The 15,869-nt window shown below is 39.7% G+C and overlaps 1 protein-coding gene across 2 annotated transcripts; it reads left to right on the top strand.

Annotated features, from left to right (window-relative positions):
- The first annotated feature begins 190 nt into the window (after positions 1-190).
- Positions 191-15,553, top strand: cenpi (centromere protein I). 2 transcript variants are annotated; one of them, XM_024805580.2, is made up of 20 exons: positions 191-478; positions 3,664-3,801; positions 4,288-4,406; positions 4,959-5,066; positions 5,246-5,294; positions 5,437-5,483; positions 5,710-5,799; positions 5,887-6,015; positions 6,349-6,492; positions 8,848-8,968; positions 9,236-9,330; positions 9,478-9,595; positions 9,844-9,908; positions 10,086-10,195; positions 12,536-12,671; positions 13,042-13,166; positions 13,637-13,685; positions 14,345-14,560; positions 14,907-14,948; positions 15,118-15,553. In XM_024805580.2, the coding sequence occupies exons 1-20, from the start codon at positions 316-318 to the stop codon at positions 15,250-15,252; spliced, it is 2,199 nt and encodes a 732-aa protein (XP_024661348.2). In that variant the 5' UTR covers positions 191-315; the 3' UTR covers positions 15,253-15,553. The 2 variants fall into 2 exon arrangements, with proteins under 2 accessions (XP_024661348.2, XP_023010601.3); XM_023154833.3 differs by having other exon boundaries at positions 14,342-14,560.
- Positions 15,554-15,869: the final 316 nt, after the last annotated feature.

The raw sequence follows: 15,869 nt of genomic DNA, 5'->3' as shown, positions 1-15,869 counted from the left end.
TAGAGTGTCAGCTTCTTTGTTCACAGAGTGTTTAAGATATCTGACCGGTCCCTTTGTATTCTGTTCATCACTTTATTAAAAATGTAAAACATTTATTATGAAGAACAAATCTACACCAGTGACTATGAGGCACAGAATAACGATGGGCACTCAGCGAGGTGGAAGACGAAAGGACTACAACTCCCGCGAAGCAACAGAACGGGAAGCCCAGACTGCGCAAGCGCAGGGCAAACGGTCGCGCGGATGATTTGAGTTTTGTTTGAATGGCCGAAGACGAAGGGGGTTACCGTGTTTTTAAGTTTTGGCAATGTAGAGATGGCAGCAACGCAAAATCTGTCGGATTCAGACCAATCGTCTGTAAGCGACCAATCTGCGTCCAGTCGGAGCGGTAACAGAAGTATAAGAGTTGCAGAAAAGGAGAGGAGGAAGAACGAGGCGGAGGACCCGTTTGTTTTAGCTCTGAAATACTTCTCTGACGGTACGTCTAAATATAAACCTCCGCCCAACAACAGGCTGTGGCGTTACTGTTACTAACTATACAGTGTTTAACCTCAGCAGAAAACAGATGGAGAAAATCCAACGAGGCCTGAAAAAAAAAGTGTATGATTTCGTTACTTTTGTATTTAATGTGGCGTGTAACGCAGCTAGCTAGCATACGCCTCCCCTGTATTAGCATTGGGACCCCGGGGAAGCCAAAATACCAGCGTCTTTGGCTATTAGGTAACAGGCATTGTGTCGTGCCAAAACACAAAGGGGTCAGCAAGCTCGCTTAAACCTCTCACTTGATTGCATGGATATTCTTTTAAAACAAGAAAGAATGAGGAAAATACTCTAATACGTCTGTGGGACTCGTATTATCTCGAAGCTCTACTTCAAGCAATTTTAAGTCAGTCATAGTCGTTGTGAGCTAAACAAATTAAAATATGTATTTCACTGGATTTGATTAAAGTCTCTACTCATCACCCAAAGTTTGTTACTGTATGTTTTGCAGTAATATAATCTAATCTTTTATTTTGAAAAAACGTCTTCCCACTTCCCCTAAGCAGGTTTTGGTTCGGTGTAGTTATGCCATATTTAGAAGTTAATTGACTGCTGCTCATGTCAATGAAGATGGCCTTGATGTTTATATGTGGTGCACATATAGTTCTTTATTAGGGTACGCGTGTTGTCTAATCAGGTAATACAGCTCTGGAATATTTTCCACTTTTATGAATCTCCTGCAGTTCAGTTTTTAAGGAGGTTGCCAGAAAGCTGATTGTCTTACTTACTGGGATCACAGTGGGCTTTGGAATTCTGCATATTTTAAAGCGCTTCTAATATTTTATGTTAACATATGTAAAAGGGAGCATTTGGAGTAGAGCTTTAGGATTTTTGAAGCGACTTGGATTCATCCTGAAATCATGGACGAAAAGTTGATACATGACCTGAGAGGTTTCGCTGAATTGAGATGGAAAAATAGTCACTCTTACTATCCATCTCATCCAATCATTTCCTTAACAACTTGCCCCTTTCCGTGTCATAGCTGACAGCGAGTGAGTCACAACTGTATCACAGGGCTATTATTCTTACATTCTCAGTGAAAACATAGATTAATTTGTTCTAAAAGATTTATGTGGTTAAACCAACCATCCATCGGGGCATCTATCGATTTATCGTCTGCTTACCCAATTCATTGTCACGGGGCCTGAAGCCTATCCCTGGTGTCATAAGGTGACAGGTGTGGTACACCCTGGACAGACCACCAGTTTGCTACAGGGTTAATGCATTAAATCAATAACCCAGACAAATATAGTAGATTGATAGCTTTCTTTTGAACTAAGTATTTCAAAATCTGTTGACTTATGTGGAGGATTTCCTTCAAATAGGTGGTTAGAAGAGTCTTATAGTAATTTTAAACAACCTAAGATGTAAATATTCAACTAAAATATCACTTGCAGCCAATGGAGTGGTGATGTAACTTGTAGTTACTGACGGGTAATCATCATTATTTTTAAACAAGCAGGTAAGCAATCTTCTGTCAGACCTAGTATTAAGCCAGCATTGAAAACACAAACATTCCAGTATTTACATGAACAGGAAAGTATAGACCTACGGCAGTCACAAGTAACTTTAACTGGGTAAAAAGGCTTTCAACACACTACATTATGCTTTACTACATGTCAGAAATTTGATTAACTTCATCATTTTTAATAATTGAGCACAACCTTTATTATAGTCTTTTAGCCGATTAGACATTAGTGTAGCATTTCTTAACCAGAAAGAATATGTGGAGCTGCAGTTCTTTCCAGTACAAGTGGATTTCCCATGATTTGGTTTTTGCATGACTTTGAACATTTGTGGTGCATGACAACAGGACTGAAAAACTGTGTTGTATTGAATTTTGAACCATCTCATGTGATTTTCAAGAGTCTTTATATTTCTTTAATTGTGCTCTTTTGACTCTTTGCTTTATTTTTCCCTCCAGAAATTAGTATCTCTCATAAATATTTAGATATGAGTTAATTATTCATCCAGGATTCTCTTCCATATCTTCACCATCTGTGTTCTTATTCTTGTTATTTTATGTTAGTTCTATTTAGTGCTAGTGATGAAGTGGTTAAAGGCACTGTTAGTGATGCATTCCTGAATTACTTGCCTACAGTGACCCTGGTTCCTGCAACTTATTAAACATCTTAAAAGGCATTGGATGCATTAATTAATTAACTTGGCATAAAAGGATTCAAGGATGAAATGATTCAAGAGACTGACATCACTTGGATGTTTTATTTTAGATCATTTTAGTTGTTTTTGTCTTCACATTTTTAATGTATTTTTTGTTATTTTCTTGAAAATGCAGAAAAAGGAATGTACCACACACCTTCTGATTAAATACTTTAGCATGTAAGCAATAAAGCATCAAACATTGTCTAGCATCAGCCAACTAATTTGTTATTACTTTTAACTAATCTGACAAATATTTTCACCCTGGAGCTGTGTTGTATCTAAATAACCCCCAATGTCCTTGTAACCAGGAAAAGTCTAAATTATTTCTGTGATTTGATTCTAGATGACAGCAGCGCTGTGGTGTGTTTTTGTTATTCTTAATGAGAAGCCAGCAAATGCGTGAATATTTGATGATGGATTTAACACTGAGCTAAATTGCGAAAACAGACAGTTTTTATGTCGCAGTGAGTAAACATGTAATAAACTGTTTTTCTGGGGGGTCTGATGAAGCAAACTGTTTATATCAGCTCATACCCTGTCATCCGATATCAAAGTTGCTGACTTATTCTAGTGTGTGAAACTGTTTTGTTTATGTTTTTGTTTTGTTTTGTTTGCTTCTCAGCTCATTAACACATTCCATTTTAAGGCCCTGCAAGTCACTTCTTTACATAAAACTGTTTACATCCATCTATCCATTCTCTTCCGCTGGTCCTTATGAGGGTAGGCTGGAGCCTATCCCAGCTACCATAGGGCGAGAGGCAGGGTACACCCTGGACAGATTGACAGTCTGTCGCATGGCTAACTCATCGAGACGGACAACCTTTCATACTCACATTCATACTTATGGGCAATTTAGAATCATGTCTTTCCTGAAGTCTTTTAGGAAATATCAGTGTAAGTGTTTTTTCCATTTATATAAATGTACACACTTTAATACAATGTCACCTCTCCTCCGTGTAGTTGAAGCAGGGACTCCTGTTCTAGGGAATGATGAGCTGGAGAAGAACCTGGTGCAAGTGGAAAAGGTGGCCTATAGTCAGGGACTTCCCCCAGAAGCAGTTTCTATTATGCTGGAGTTTGCCATGAGCCTCCGTATGGGTAAGACTGTCTTTGCATCAGCCTCAAACTGGGTAAATTGGGGAATTTCCAGCAGGGAGGATGGGCTTGTGTAACAGAATTATAGAGAGCAGGAGTCTGTCAGATTGAGGACCTAGCAAATGTACTTTTGGTTACACTTTTCACACTTAACTGAAGACACACTTAATTGAAAACAACAATTCACCAAGGCTGCCAGTCTTTGTACTGTCAATAGAAAAAGAGAGCATAAGCACAACAGATCTATTGTAGTCTTCCACAATGTAATATTGTGAAGGTTAATTGAAAAGATCTATATAGTAATATAATATTAATTGTATAGTTTATAAAGAATTATTATTTCTAATCGATGTGATGTGAGTTTCATTCTTTTAATTGTACAGTCATTTGGACAGTGTGAAAAAATGTGTGGTAATGTCTTTGATATTACGTCGTTCTGCACTCTTTAAGGCTTCTTTTGATAAATTTTGCTCTGAATTTTCTGTGCAGGGACTTCTCCATGTGTCCGGGTGCTCAAGTGTCTGATTCCTGCCTCTGTGGTGCCACAGGAGGCTGTTGTTCGAGCAGTGGTTTGGCTCAGCGTTGGCAAGATGCCCATCAGCACTCAAGTAAGTGCACGTAAAATATTTGCACTAAAGGAAATATTATAACTTCCAATCCTTCTTTAGGGATTCAGTTAACTTTTGGGGCAGTAAAACTTTGTTTGATGTGCCTAAAGCTTCTTCTCATTTTCTGTTCATTAATTATTGTCTGGAGGAATATTTGTCCAGGGAACGCGTGAGTCTGGCTGTGTTGCAGCTCTGTTTGAGCTCCAGTCGTGTCTGTTTAGTATAATGATTGTAAATCCACCAAGTCCAACTTTTCAGCTCTGCCACACTAAAATTAGCACAAGGTATATTTTGGGATTCCAAAGAGCAGCTGAAAAGCGCAGGAAGTGAGATGTAGGAGCAGTTAAGAGATACCAGCCAATTTTCAAAATAAAATGCAACTCAGGCTCAAATACTCCACTTCTGAAGTTCTTCTGGTGTGTTTTGAAGTTCAGACTTGTTTAGTTTTATGCCTTGTTTATTCCTGGGGTCACACTGAAGACATAATTTCATTGTTCTATTTGATAAGAGTGTGACATTAACGACCATCAAACTTACTTCTCTTCCATGCAGGTTCTTTTCATAAAGTGGGTATTGACTGTATTTGATATGATTGATGCAAAGGACCAGCTACGAGCAATTTATGGCTTCATCTTCAACTTTGTCACAGATGAAAATCTGGTAAGTGCTGGCGATCTTTATAATAATGGGTTGAAATGACTGTTTAGACAAATCCGATGGCATTTACACATGTCAGGCACGCTTTTCACTAAGCTGGACTGTGTTTTTAACAGCTGGCAAGATAAATAGTTATGTTTTAAAGGTGTGAATTGATTAATCATGTTGTCAAAATTTTTCAGTGTCCTTTCATCTGCCATCTCTTGTACCTTTTGACCCGAAAGGAAAGCGGTAAGCCAAATACTTTTATCCTTGAAATCAGATCCCTATACTATGAAAATACTATTCTCCCTTTTTTCAGTTTACTTCTTTGTTTCACCTTTTTCCTCATCACTTTTCTGAGGTTTTTTAACATCTCATTTTGTCGCGGTAGTGCGAGTCTTCAGAGTCAGGAAGCTACTGGAACTACAATCTAAACTGGTAAGCATCCTGCAGTTTTGATGTCGTCATTAATCAAGTGAATTTCATTATTTCCTTCCTCAGTGTGAGAATCATTTTGGAATTTAATTGCAGAAATGCAACGGCACAATTTTCCCATAAACAGTTACCCTCCAGTTGCCCATGTCGCGCATCTCATTATGAAAGAAACAAAAAATGTGATGCAGAGTACAAAGATGGGACTGATTGTTTATTGTTTTCTTCTCAGGGAAGACAGCCTTTCCTCCTGCACCTACTGTCACTTTACAAAGTGTTTTGCCCTGAACTGGTGACACTCTCCATTCCATCACGGATGAAGGTTTGTACCTAAAACATACTTGCTCTTGGAATACGACCATTCTCTGGAAAACAAAGCAAACATGGTGGTTTTCATCTTTTGTTGCAGAGTGGGTTTAGGAACCACATTTCTCCCTGGCAATCAGCATTGATTGCTGTCCAGAAGAGGAACGGTTTGCAAGGCGCTTCCAGCATGAGTCTGGTCACAAACAAGGATAAAACCAACCCAAGAAAAAGGGTATGCATCTTTTAATTGGGTTTGTAGCCAACCGTCAGCTACTGCTGCTGCCTGACAGTACCTTCCCAGCTTTTCATTTGTTGGAGGTTCACATTAGTGTGTACTTTATTTGTGCCAGCAAAAAAAATTGGCATATTTTCATTCAGATGTACACTGCAGATCATTTTCTTGATTACTTTGTACATTTTCTTGTGCTGCCTGATGCTTTTTTCCCTTCCGTTCATTATCATTGTGTTTTGAACTGTTAGTCAAAGGAGATACATAATTATTTGTATTCAAGCAGTTTATCATGATTTTAACTCCTTTGCTTTTTACTTTCTGCTTCTTTCTTAGAAACACTGCCACCTGGAATTTCCTGCTTTGATTCCTGCACTGAACAAAGAAGCTCAGTCTGAGCAGTCCTCCAGCAGAAGGATGGTCCCACTGGTGGAGCTCCACTCTTTTGCTCAGCTGTTGGAAAATATGCATCGTATAGAGGTAATTTCTCCTGTGATAAATCTCAGAGTTCTGCATCTGTCAAGTGCCGACACTGGGGAGGCATCTTGATCTTTCGCTGTGTTGCTTCCTCTTATCTAGTTCAATTTTACAGATCAGCTGTAAATCATTTCAGCAACAGAATATAATGTATTCTAGTTGGCCACTGAAGTGTCCCAGTAAATCAGATGCAGCAGGAAAATGAGAATCCCTTCTTCCTAACTACCAAGAAACACCAGCAGTGATGACAGCTGTCAAAGGAACACTGCGGTCTCAGGATGGACTAATAGTGAAGCAAAAGACAAATCTATGATCTAAACTACTAACATGGAATTAAGAGAAAAGAGAATATATAATGAAAATTACTTTTTCACTTTTAGAACAAGTACACTGGCTACTTGAATGGATGGCAAGAACTTGTGGCTTAAACGGGTTTTATACGTTTTGTGTCTGCTTGGGTCCCTATCATGTAAATTTCGTCATTGAAGAGTGAGTGCAAGGAACTCACCTGTGGAGAACTGATATTATAACTCGTCAACTATGCATGCGCCCAGGCAGCAAGTTTAAAGTGGACTTGGACGAAGTAAAACAGGAGAGAATACTCTGTCGTGAGGACTCCAGCTGTCTGTGGCTTTAAACAGGCTTTTTCATAAGGAATATATATGTAAAGATGCAGCATCTCATACTGAGCCCCCACAGCAGGTTCACAAGAAAGGCAAAAGAGAAGGAGAAGTCCTTTTAAGGGGTCTCATAACAGGCGTATAACAAAAATACCAACTTCCTCAGGTGACTACTTACATTACAGAAGTTTTTTTTTGTATTAGGAATTTTCTTTTATGTTTAAATATGCAAACTGGGCATTGCCAGTTAAATTATGCGTGTAAATTGGCAAGAAATCCCGATCTTGGATCAAATCACATTTAAGTCACCAGTTCAGCAGGCTTTGAGTGACTCAGTAAAAACTTTGGGCGCATGGATATCAAATTGGAAAGTTTGGATATGCTACTGAAGTGAGGATTTTTGGATCAGAGTACAAGTATTTATAGAATGTTATACAATTATAATGTACTAGTAAAATAAATTCTTTACTTAAACATACACTTGAAGCGTCACCATTTGATTACATACACAAAATCCAACATTATTACTTTGCTTAAACAGCAGAGAAAGTGCAGTAAAAATATCTAAATGTGTATTTTGGGCTTTTATTTTCACAAGTGGGAAAGAAGACATGTTATTGATGCAAAATGGCACAACACCTCAAGTCTGACTGGTCCATAAGAATTTTTTTCCCTTTAGTAGCTGTGTTTAAATTGTGATATATCCTCTGGGCCACAGGGTGGCGCTGTGTTACTGTTGTATTTGTATGAGTTTATTGTGCTTGGCCATTAAAAACTTTGACCTAGAGAAACCACAGCGTAAGTGGCCTGTGGCTGTTTATTATATTAGAGCACAAACTGACTTCATGAGCAGAGTGCTTGTCATTTGTTTTTTAAACAGGCTGTTGCTTTTTTATTTTTACAGATATCATCAGCGTGTTATTTGTCCTTTATGAGTAATGAAAGCAAGGGATGTTAGTGGAGATGTGTCCGAGTAATGCATTGGACAAAGTTGCAAAGGAGAGGCCTCTCCATAAATGTCTATTTGCCCTGCAGATTCAGTGACCTGATAAACCAATGTAAGTCATTTTAAAAGGATTGCAGGGTTTTATGCGTCATGCTACATAAATTCACCTCTTTCACTGCCCACAAAGCAAACGTGGACAATAAGGCTTGGAGGGCGTTGGTGCCAAATGTGTTTATGGCAGGGAGAGTGGTGCTTTGCCAGGAAAGACAGATGAGTACAATCAATTTCCCTCATAAAACTATTCGGTTACGGCATTGACAAAGGATCATTGATTATTTCCCTCACGGCCGGCGTTCTTGTTGTCAAAAGCAGAATGGTGCTTTTTCAGTTTAACGATACAGTTGCTCCATAATTACTGAAGAGCTGAGTTGTGTCCATTTACAGTCTGTCTTTCTCTCATTCTAATTCGTGTATTAAATTGACAAAGTCCCCATATTGAGAGGCAGCTGTTCAGCCACAATAAGGGACTGTATAAACTATCCAGTGTGGTGGAAGAAGTGTCCCAGTACTGCCATTATGGGGATTACCAGATACCGAGGAACTGGCTTAAAATTAGATTGGTGGCCAACCCTGTGATAAGGACACGATCATCTGTTGGTTCTTACACTCTTATTTATTTCAGCTTCTGTGTTTGTTTATTTGTTTTTTGCTTCTGTGTACCTGTTGTCTTTATGTGTCTTTCTGGTTATTTTAGTTTCTTAATCATAATTTTGCTTTATGTGTTTCCACCAGCTGCCTGCTCAGATGGGCTCGCTGCTGGGTTCCAGTCTGGCGCTGCAGTACCTGGACTGTGTGCAGGATGAGTCTGCCCTCCTTCGCCTCAATTTCTGGTTAGGCTACGCTTTTCACGAAGGTAAGTCGGGAACGCACACTACACACTACATAACTGCTGTGACATGTTCTTTCTAGAAGTTAGAGGAAAAGCAGAGCTGACCTTGAGCTGAACCCCAACATAACTTTGTTGCCATGTTAAAGGGATTCTTTTACAGAAGGGTTTAAAGACATATGAGAATATGTCTCCGTGTGAAGATGCAGTGCATCTGAAATCTCCTGCTGTCCTCTTTGTAGTGCTCTGAATTTTTCACGCAGTAAATACCCTTTTTGACTGTATTTTTTAAAGAGTTTTTATTCTGTGGCGATGGAGGACCCAGTCAGACTTCAGAAGAAGCTCTCCAGTTTTTGAACAAGTTGCTGTCTGCACAGCACTTTCTGCAGGTGAGCCCCTGATAGCGACGTCCACAGCTCACTGACATCGTCATTATTTCTGATGCTCATTAACCTGGCGCCACACGCGTACCTGATACGTGCTGTGTACCAACGCTGAGCCAAAGATTTATTTCACATCATAATTTTCTCCAACAGGAGGGCTTTTCCAGTTCAGAGGTTTTCCTCTATAAATTTCTGAATGTTTGGGACGGCTCACTACTCCGTCCGCAGATCCTCGGCCTGCTGAGCAACATTCCGGTTGTTCCAAGTTCCCGTGAGTGTTACCTCCACAGATCACTGCTTTCTATGACCGTCTTTCTTCACAGCTCAATTTTCTCTCCTTATGTCTGTCAACGTACACTTACATAACACAGGTTTTCTCTCTGATCTTGTCGTGCACTTGAATAAAATCACAGTCATGTTCTCATCTTAGCAAGCTGTCATTTTGTCCTTTATGTAGGGAACTGTAACGCATTGAATTGTACGTCAGGTACAATAGTGACCTTTTGTCTCCCCCTTCAGAGATCAGAAGGCTTCTGTTTGAGCCTCTCATGCAGCTTTTCTTCACATCCTCGCTGTTTTTCAAGGTAGGCTTTTCTTTCGCAGACACAAACAGATCAAACTTGCTCCCATTACTGTTCAAAGTTATTAGGAAAAAAAAATGCAGTAGTGAAAAACAGCGCAACAAAGCCCTTGAGTAGTTCAGTGTTTAACATGCTGCATAATTGGTTCTTTTTCTCTCTTTCGTGTTTGTATCTCTGCAGTGTGGACTGATGGAGTGTCTTAACAATATGCTGTTGAAGTGGTTGACCTGGCACTCCATTTATGCTCTGGAAGACGACCTGGACATCAGCCTCAACAGCCACACGTCCATGTGAGTTTCACATCTGTTCAGTTATATTTAGTTCCATGTATATAGCGTGTTTTCTGAGCAATAGTCACTTCAAGGGAAGTAAACCTGGATGATTTAGCAATCTGACGTTAGCATGCAGTAGAAAGTAGGGAGGAAGACAGAGTCCTGCAGCAGAATCGGGCTCAGGGAGGGACAGCCACTTGATTTATTCCAAAATCTGAGATATGTTGAATAGAAAATCCAAAAAACCGTGAAGACCCCAATAAATGGAAATCTAATACGATTCCCTAAGGAGAGCATTGTGGTATGCAGAGGTAAAAATCCTCCCTGGTTTCAGATATTATAGAACGTGTTCAGCTGCATAACCAGTAAGCGATGCAGAGGTCACGATCCATTAATTATCAACATCCATTTAACACATCCTCAGTCATTTGGATGACCTCTGCATCAGCTGATGGAGGAAACAAACAGTGTGTTGATTCAGACAGCAGACATCAGTAATGACAAATTCCCTACGCAAGTGAAATGGACACCTTCCAACAGCGAGTGGTTCATTACTCAAGCCAGATAAACATTCCTGTGCAGTAACATGTGCAGGACTACTCCCCTTTTCAATCACTAGTTCAACCCTTCCACATTTCTTCTTACCTTGGAGATAAATGTCCCTGAAAAATCCTGAATCCAGGTACAGTCACACTGTGGTCGGGGATGTATGAGTGTGTCAGTGCCTCGCTGCAACACTCCATGAAGCACATCAAACTCCACTCTCTGTGTTCCCCCGTGGGGCTCAGTCAGCTCACCGCGCTCATCCATAGTACTGTCCAAACACCTCACATTCTCCACGATGATCGCTGGAACAGCTCCTGCTCTGAGACCCCGTTGTTTTCTCCGTAGCTTCTCCAGGATTACAGGCTTTGCTCGTGGAAGTAAAAACTGTCAGCACGACCAACAGCTGAAGACAAGGCAGAGGAAAATACAAACACCAGGAACAGCAAACAGAACAAAACACAAACTACAGGAGAGTGCAGACAGAAGTTAATGGCTTACAATAGTGAGAAATTCGTAGAGGAAAGAAAAGAGAGGTATCGAAACAAAACACTCAGTACATCATGGGAGGTTCCGCCTGAGCCTGTAGGAGTATAAGCAGTGGATGGTTCGGTTTAAACCATAACTATAGGCTTTATCAGAAAGGAAAGTTCGAAATTATTAAGAGGTCTTTAAAATATGATGATGTAATTTGATCATTCAAGGCTTTGTATGTAAATGATTTTGAATGTAATCCTAGATTTGGAAAGCCTTTAGAACAACCTGATGATATGGAATTATAGATTTTCAGCCTAGAAGTTAAAAAAAAAAATCCATGATATAGTTTTTCACTGTTGCTTTGAGATGGGATTTTTTGAATATTGGTAGAACTGTAAAGAGAAAGAAGCCAGACCTCAAGCTTAAGTTTATTAGGCAGTGAATGACACATCCTGCAGGCCAAGTAATGTAATACATAGCGGATATCTGGTTAGACACCCATGTTCTGAGAACTTAAAGTGCCAAATATGATAACCTAATTATAAAATTACATCTGCTTCCTGCTTTCTTGATGCTTGAAACTTGTACTTTGTGTCACGAAATGCTTTCTCATAGAAGTTGGCTTTTTATTTATTGTGCCTTAATTGACTAATTACTTTTCCCCAAGGACAAAACAGTAGTTTTAATTTTGATTATTGGCAAATTAAGTTAAATGTCAAGTCTCTTGTTGCAACTTTTTTTTTTTTTTAATTTTTGATTACGTTAAATCTTGAAAGACAACTGACATTTGTATATGTTGCAACTATTTATCTTGAATTGAATCCATCTGTTATCCACTGGCAGCTAAAGCAAATCAGTCTTTATTGTATGTTTTCCCTTTGGGTTTTGAGCTCGTTTATACAAGTCCTTTATTTGAAATTTGTTTGGGAACAAGTGGCACCTTAATATTCCAGGGAAACGATTTTCTAGCTTCCAAATTGAAGGGTGGCGTACGAGTCAATTATGTTTAAATGCCTGAGCTTCATCACTTGTTTAATCCTGCAATAAATGCCTTCAGTCAGTGGAAAGATCCATTTTACTCAGTGCCATTTCCAAGTTCACCTGTGGTATTTACCCAGTGTACAACTCATTGAAGAAATCATTGATCACGCATTGTGTTTGTATCTGTTTGATTCAGTGTTTGTCATTTGTGTTTGCAGTGAGCTGCTTTGGATAGATTCCTGTGTTTTTATATGAAAAACTGCAACAAAGTTTCAAAGGACATGAGTTAAAGGCTGTCACAGGTGTCATTTAACATCCGTTTTGGGTAAAGTGACTCTCTTTTGCCCTGTGTTCCAGAAACATGACTCTGTCGGGGTTTAAGGATTCGGTGATGGAGCTGATTCACTTTGTGGGTCGACTGGCCTCTGTGGGCCTTCAGCTTGAAGGCTGTCACTGTCTCCTCCTCAGCTTCGTCCTGGACTTCTATGAGACGGTAAAAAAGAAGAAGAAGCTGGAGTTAATGATTTTATCTGTTTTGTCATAATCTGTGTTTGCGATTTGTTATTGTCTCTATATAGTGACACAAAAAATAAAACATCCTCGAGATGTTTCACCACCCCTACCTTGCAGAATGATGGTATTTGTAGGGTCTGACACCTTAAAAACACAAGCCCAGTCTTATTTAGCAAAATGCAAGTAGAGGGAGAGAACATGAGATTCCCTGAACAGCTTTAAAGATCAACTTGTAGCAGAGCACACTCTTTCTAAAAGGTTCAGCGGGGATGCATATTCTATGTCTGAGCCTCTGCTTTAACGTTTTTAATCTCTGTGGGTGTTTGTTACATGTTTTTCTCCTCCCGCAGGTTTGTGACACATTTCTGAAGTATGGCCTCCCTCTCATAGTGATGCCTCCAGCTGGAGTCTTTTACCCAGCCCTGTTTGCCACTGACCCCGTCAGCGTGGACCGACTGGCCTACATCATGCACAGGTGGGTGCTCAGCACCTCTATGGGAAGCTGCCATAAGCTTATCTTAATGCATACATTAGCAATGCCCTAAATGTAGTATGTCATATGCTGCTTATACATATTTGATAAAGGGACTGAATTGGAATCAAATGGCTTAATTGAACTTGCATGTTAAGGCATTATTAATGATGGAGGCCAGGGGGCAATACCCTAAAGCCCAGATTCTTTCCTTACGTGGAATTCTAGTATCATTTATAACTCCAGGCTTTAATAACACACATCCTTATAGCCTAACTAATTGAGTACACCCTGGGGTTTTAAAATAATTTTACCAAAGCTAAGAGTAAAAAGCCGTGACTCCAAAATTAAAACGTAATTGCACGGTGTGTTTTGACTGACCATAGAGAACTGGCTGTTGTGCAGTGATTTATGATCACAGAGGCCACTGGTCCATTGCTTTTATTTATTTATTTTTCTTCTATTTTCATCAGGTACAAAGTGAACTTGACATCAGCCAAGAGCCAAGAGAAAGTGACAGAGGTAAAGATTGATGCTTATTGTTTTTGTTATGTGAAAATGAACATGTGAACAATATTATACATTAATTTTCTGCTTTAATGTTTTAGTCGATGCTCTCTCTGTGTTTTGCCCCTTCATTCACTTTCGTAGATTTAATAGTAAAGCTCCTTAGGAGTCTACAAGCATCTACTTAAACCTGGTGACTTTAATATCTTCTCAGATGTGAACTTAAAGTTGTCCTTTATTACAGCAGTCACTGAGAGCTGCGAATTTGAAAGTACATGTCAGTCAAGCCAGTATGTGTGCCTGAAAATGTCATTGGCAGCCTTTATTAAGTAAAACAGCCTTGGTAAATTATTGTACATTATTGTACTTTATTGAGCCCCGTGGGGAAATTGCTCTCTGCATTTAACCCATTCACTCAGTGAAGCAGTGGGCAGCCATTGGGCGCCCGGGGAGCAGTGTGTAGGGACGGTACCTTGCTCAGGGGTACCTCAGGGTAGCTGTTAAGGGGAATCGAACCCCCGACCTTCCGATCATGGGGCAACCACTCTACCTACTGAGCTATCCCTGCCCTCATGGTATTCAGATTAATCATCACAGCATCAGATCTCTGTAGTTCGGCTATACTCTTACTCCACTTTCTTAGTTTCTCCTTTTGGAAATGTGCTTCTCAGCAGGCCTTTCACATCAGCCGCCAGACTTTCCGTGAGTTCAACCACTACGTCGTCATCATGGTCAACTGCCTGTGGAACTCCAGAATGTTTTATCCAGGGATGGGCGTACAGCTGGGAGAGGAGCTGCTTCTCAAGAGTAACGTGCCACAGTACGGGTCGAGCTTCGACCTCGTCCACCATCCTGCCTTCATGAGCTACGCGGTCAACTTTCACCAGAAGGTGAGTGCGCGTCATTTGTCTTGATTTGGATTGAATCCTACATGCTACAGTAAAACCCATGCTTATTTTCATACTGCACAGGGAATTTGAATCAGCAGGCAGCGCGGTTATTCATCTTACAGACCAGCTAAATGTGGTGTTAATGTATCTTTCACAGATGATGCATTAATACAGAAGGAGATTTTATTATTAATGAGTGCAGCGTGAGATGGGGTTTTTCATCAAGTTTAATAATATCCGCACCTTTTTTATTTTTTGGTTGGGTCCAACTGCATCATCCAGCAGTGATCCTGTGAGATTCGCGAAGGCTGGCTGTCGATAAATATTAATGTTCTCTTTTCATCAGTGTTGGCCGGGGAAAAAGGACATGGACCTCAATTCCATAAAGGTATGAGAGGTTCCTTTTCATTTCCCTGCATTTATAATAAAGTTCAGGTGTAGTTTGATGTGCATCGGTCATGTTTCATAGATTAATAGAGACATCTTTGATCACACAAATCTTCAGATGTCTGCAATCTGACCTGACATGTTTCTGTGTGTGTGTGTGTGTGTTTCAGCACTCCAAGCCATGGAATTGGTACCTGGAGTATTTGTTCACTCAGGGCTATGACGGCCTTAAACATTTTGTTCAGAGTAACATCAGCTGGCAGCTGAAAGCAGACGATGGTCAGGTTGACGCACAGCGGAGGTAGAAGCTGAACCCGGCAGAGAAGAAAAAAAGCGCCAACTCGCTTCTTATATCCCCCCTTTTTAAAAAAGACTTGTACATATTTTTCCCCTCGCCTCTTCCAAGTGTGCGAGTCGTTTTTATGTAAATACATTTATCTGTCCTTATTGTCTTGTACATTTAACAATGATGGCATAATGTGTTTTTTTTTTTCCCCTTGTACAGCTTGTCAGCTGCAAACCTATTAATTGCACTCTTGAAAAATAAATAAGTGTAAGACTTTTCCTTTTTTATGCAAATAAATAACACCTGTTGTTTCTAAAGAACACAGCACTCACAGTTCATAGTTTATTTTAAAATAATTTAAATCCCTGAGTTTTGCTTCTTTCTCGTGAATTCTAGTCCACCATTATAAAATGGTATTTGTCTAATTTCGGTGCGAGCCAACCTGGATCATACCCTACTTGTATTTTTTTTAAATGCTTTAAAACAAAACAAAAGCACTACGTGGACTTGAAGTTTCTTCTTTTTTTATTTTATCCTAAGTCAGAATCTTGAATGTTTAACTTCTGTTGTGCACGTGTGTGTATATTGTCCACATTTCTTCATTTCAGGATAATTTTGAAGTTTATTGAAGAAAAT

This window comes from Maylandia zebra, linkage group LG2 (genome assembly GCF_041146795.1).
Source record: "Maylandia zebra isolate NMK-2024a linkage group LG2, Mzebra_GT3a, whole genome shotgun sequence".
NCBI lineage: Eukaryota > Metazoa > Chordata > Actinopteri > Cichliformes > Cichlidae > Maylandia > Maylandia zebra.
Note: the sequence above shows the minus strand (reverse complement) of the source record. Positions and strands in the feature narration are given on the sequence as shown.

Excerpts from the sequence above, each read along its gene's own strand:
- cenpi (XM_023154833.3), top strand. The coding sequence starts at position 316 with ATGGCAGCAACGCAAAATCTGTCGGATTCAGACCAATCGTCTGTAAGC. Across the intron at positions 5,800-5,886 it reads CCATTCCATCACGGATGAAG|AGTGGGTTTAGGAACCACAT; the intron begins GTTTGTACCTAA and ends CTTTTGTTGCAG. Across the intron at positions 6,016-6,348 it reads AAACCAACCCAAGAAAAAGG|AAACACTGCCACCTGGAATT; the intron begins GTATGCATCTTT and ends CTTCTTTCTTAG.